Source organism: Enhydra lutris, unplaced genomic scaffold (genome assembly GCF_002288905.1).
Source record: "Enhydra lutris kenyoni isolate GAN:26980312 unplaced genomic scaffold, ASM228890v2 scaffoldscaffold1821, whole genome shotgun sequence".
Taxonomy (NCBI): domain Eukaryota; kingdom Metazoa; phylum Chordata; class Mammalia; order Carnivora; family Mustelidae; genus Enhydra; species Enhydra lutris.
Window position 1 is genome coordinate 1 of NW_019155905.1, and position 3,206 is coordinate 3,206.

A 3,206-nucleotide genomic window follows, 5' to 3' on the forward strand; every position below is an offset into this window, starting at 1 on the left:
CGGAAATATAATCAGGAATCTTCCTGAAGGGCATTATGGTAACCTGCCTGAAAGTCCAAGTCATTTATTTAGGGATTTTAAATAGCAGGTAGCAGGGGCACCTGGGTGGCTCAGTCAGTTAAGCATCTCCCTTTAGCTCAGGTCATGATCATAGCGTCCTGGTATTGAGCCCTATGTTGGGCCCCTTGCTCTTCAGGGAGCCTGCTTCTCCCTCCACCTCCCCCTCTGCTTGCTGCTCCCCCTGCTTGTGCTCTCTCTCTCTCTGTCAAATTAAAAAAATAATAACATAACAATGTAAATGAAATAAGACGTAAAAAAACAATGCAATGTATAATAGCAAGATGTTAGACAACTGAATACTGTGGAAAAGATTAGCCTCTACAAGTTAGTTTTGGTAAATTATTGGCTACTTATTACAGTAAGTTGCCAAGATTTTCAATGCAACCATATTTTTCCACGCACATCAGAATCTGACAGCAATAGGTTTTCTCAAATTGTTATTCAGTGGTTTTTTCCCCCCCCCAATCCTCAAAACACAGAAAAAGGGTTTTGAAAATCAACTACTTGTTTAGGGGACTCCTAACATATCAATGTTCATAAATTTTAAAACAAGCTACAACTGAGGTACCTGGACAAACACCACCAACATTTATGGGAAAAGGTACTGGTTTTGGAAGAGGAAAGTGTTACACAAGTTACATAATCATACTATTCCTGTCCTTCCAAAACTAAAACAATGAGGGAAATCTTTTTTGACATTCTGCCAAAACCCACATCATTATGAACACTGCACAAAGTGAGCCCATTATGTTAAATAAGCCTTGCCATGTTTTACTACACTCTCTGGCTTAAAGTTGATTTTCACTGATGTAAGCAGAGCTAACCTGCTTTATTTTCAATTCCATTTGCATGGAATATTCTTTTCCACACCTGCACTTTCAGTCAGAGTGTTCCTAAAGCTGAAGTGATTCTCTTGTATTTCCTTCTTTTCAGGCAATCTGTATCTTTGGATTCAAGAATTTAGGCCCTTTATATCTAAACAAGTATCACTACAAGTATGGAGTTACAGTCTGGCTGTTTAGAATTTTTCATCACTTTCTTATTCATTAGCTATTTTGTGATTTGATGATTTTTAAAAAGGGAATAGTTAGATTATTTTCTCTTCCTGTCTTGTGTATCTACTACATTGTTTTCATTTTGTGATTACCATGAGGCTTAGTAAAGACATCTGATAGAAGTCTATTTTAACTTCTTACAACCTTACAACTTCTTACAACCTCTTTAGTTTTGCATACTAAAACGCTTTCAGGACTCTGGTAATTCTCTAAAAATGTGGATGTACGAGTATATGTCATTTTACAGAAGTTAGCTATTCTCTGATATCTGTCAAGATTTCTTCATTTCAACCCTAGCAACTCATACTCTCTAATAATTACTATTGTGAAGACTGCCATCTTGTTTTCATTAAAAACACCAATTAGTAAAACATGTAACTGGTAATGGTCACAATTTTTTTTAGTTTTAATAAATGGAGAATGATGTTCTGAACACCTACTTCATGAGGACCTATATCAATGTCATAACCACAAGAGTAATATTCATTTAGATTTTCCTCATATATTGTACGTTACACAGTCCTTCATCTTCCATGGAAAATTAGATATGCATGAATCCCACCTAAAGAAGAAGGGCTTCTCATATCCCTGATGCAACACCAATCACCAACATAGTTTCACACACTCACTAGAAATAAATGAATTTTCTGAAGAGTTCTAAGAGTAGAAATACATTAATAATTGCAAGTCACAAATCTCATACAGGGTCAATAGAAAGACCAACACATTTAAATTATAATGAAAAAATCCCCCTTCTATCTTTTGAAGCATAATAGCACATATATTACCTAATTAAAATTGTATTTTTTAATGTAATCTCTAAAGAGAATGACCAGTGTCCTGCTTTATACTGTGAATTCTGTGACATTTATTGACATCTGATTTTCAATTAAATGTTTCTATGTATTTTTCTCTTAAAAGTTCCTTTTCTTCTCTAAACTCTTATGTTTTCTAAAGTGTAAGAGAAAGTCTTTCTTCATTATGTTTGTACGGTTTGAACCAAGACTGCATTTTGGGATACCGAGTAAGGGCTGAATTCCAGTTAAAGGCTTGGCCACTGTCTTTACATATTAACAGTTTTGCTCCTGTATGATAACGACGATGTTGAACAAGTTATGACTTCCATCCAGGGGTTTGTCATGTTCTTTCCATTTCTAGTATTTCTCCTCAGTATGAACTCTGTGATGCTGAGTTAAGTGTTGAGCAATCCAAAAGCTTTACCACATTCTCTCTTCTTTCTTTCTTAAGATTTTACTTATTTATTTGAGAGAGTGAGAGAGAGAGAACATGACACGGGGGAGGGTCAGAGGGAGAAGGAGACTCCCCACTGAGCATGATGCAGGGCTCAATCCTGGAACTTCAGGATCATGACCTGAGCCAAAAGCAGTTGCTTAACCAACTGAGCCACCCAGGTGCCCCACTTTACCACATTCTTTACATTTACAAGGTTTCTCTCTACTATGAATTCTGTAATGCTGGGAGAGGCTTGAGCACTAGGAAAGGGCTTGCCGAATTTTATATTTATAAAATCACCTCCACTATACATTCTCTGATAAGGAACAAGGGTTTAGCATTGCCTAAAGGTCTTGCCACATTCTTTACACATATATATTTCCTCTCCAATAGGAATTCTCTGACATAGGCTTAAGGTTTAGCAGTCCTTCCAAATTCTCTCACAGTCTTCAAATTTGTAAGACTTGCTCCAGTAGGAATTCTGTGATGTTGTGTAATGTATGACTGCTGGATAAAGCCCTGGCCACATTCTTTACATCTCTAAGACTTCTCTCTAGTATGAATTCTGTGATGCACACTAAGGGCTGAGTTCCACTTAAAGGCCTTCCCACATTCTTTACACTTAAGAGGTTTCTCTCCAGTATGAATTCTTTGATGTTGAGTAAGGAATGACTGATGGATAAAGGCCTTGCCACATTCTTTACATTTGTAAGGTTTCTCATTAGCATGAATTCTCTGATGCTGAGTAAGGCCTGAATGGAGGATAAAGGCCTTGCCACATTCTTTACATTGGTAAGGTTTCTCTCCAGTATGAATTCTCTGATGCTGAGTAAGGCCTGAATGGAGGATAAAGGCCTT

The 3,206-nt window shown here is 36.9% G+C and overlaps 1 protein-coding gene across 1 annotated transcript in view; it reads right to left on the reverse strand.

The window, feature by feature from the left end:
* Positions 1 to 2,513: 2,513 nt before the first annotated feature.
* LOC111140488 (zinc finger protein 420-like) overlaps positions 2,514 to 3,206 on the reverse strand; it is a 1,882-nt gene continuing 1,189 nt past the window's right edge. Inside the window, 1 exon segment of the mRNA XM_022492732.1 lies at positions 2,514 to 3,206. Coding sequence (XP_022348440.1) covers positions 2,889 to 3,206 — 318 coding nt within the window. The 3' untranslated portion in view covers positions 2,514 to 2,888.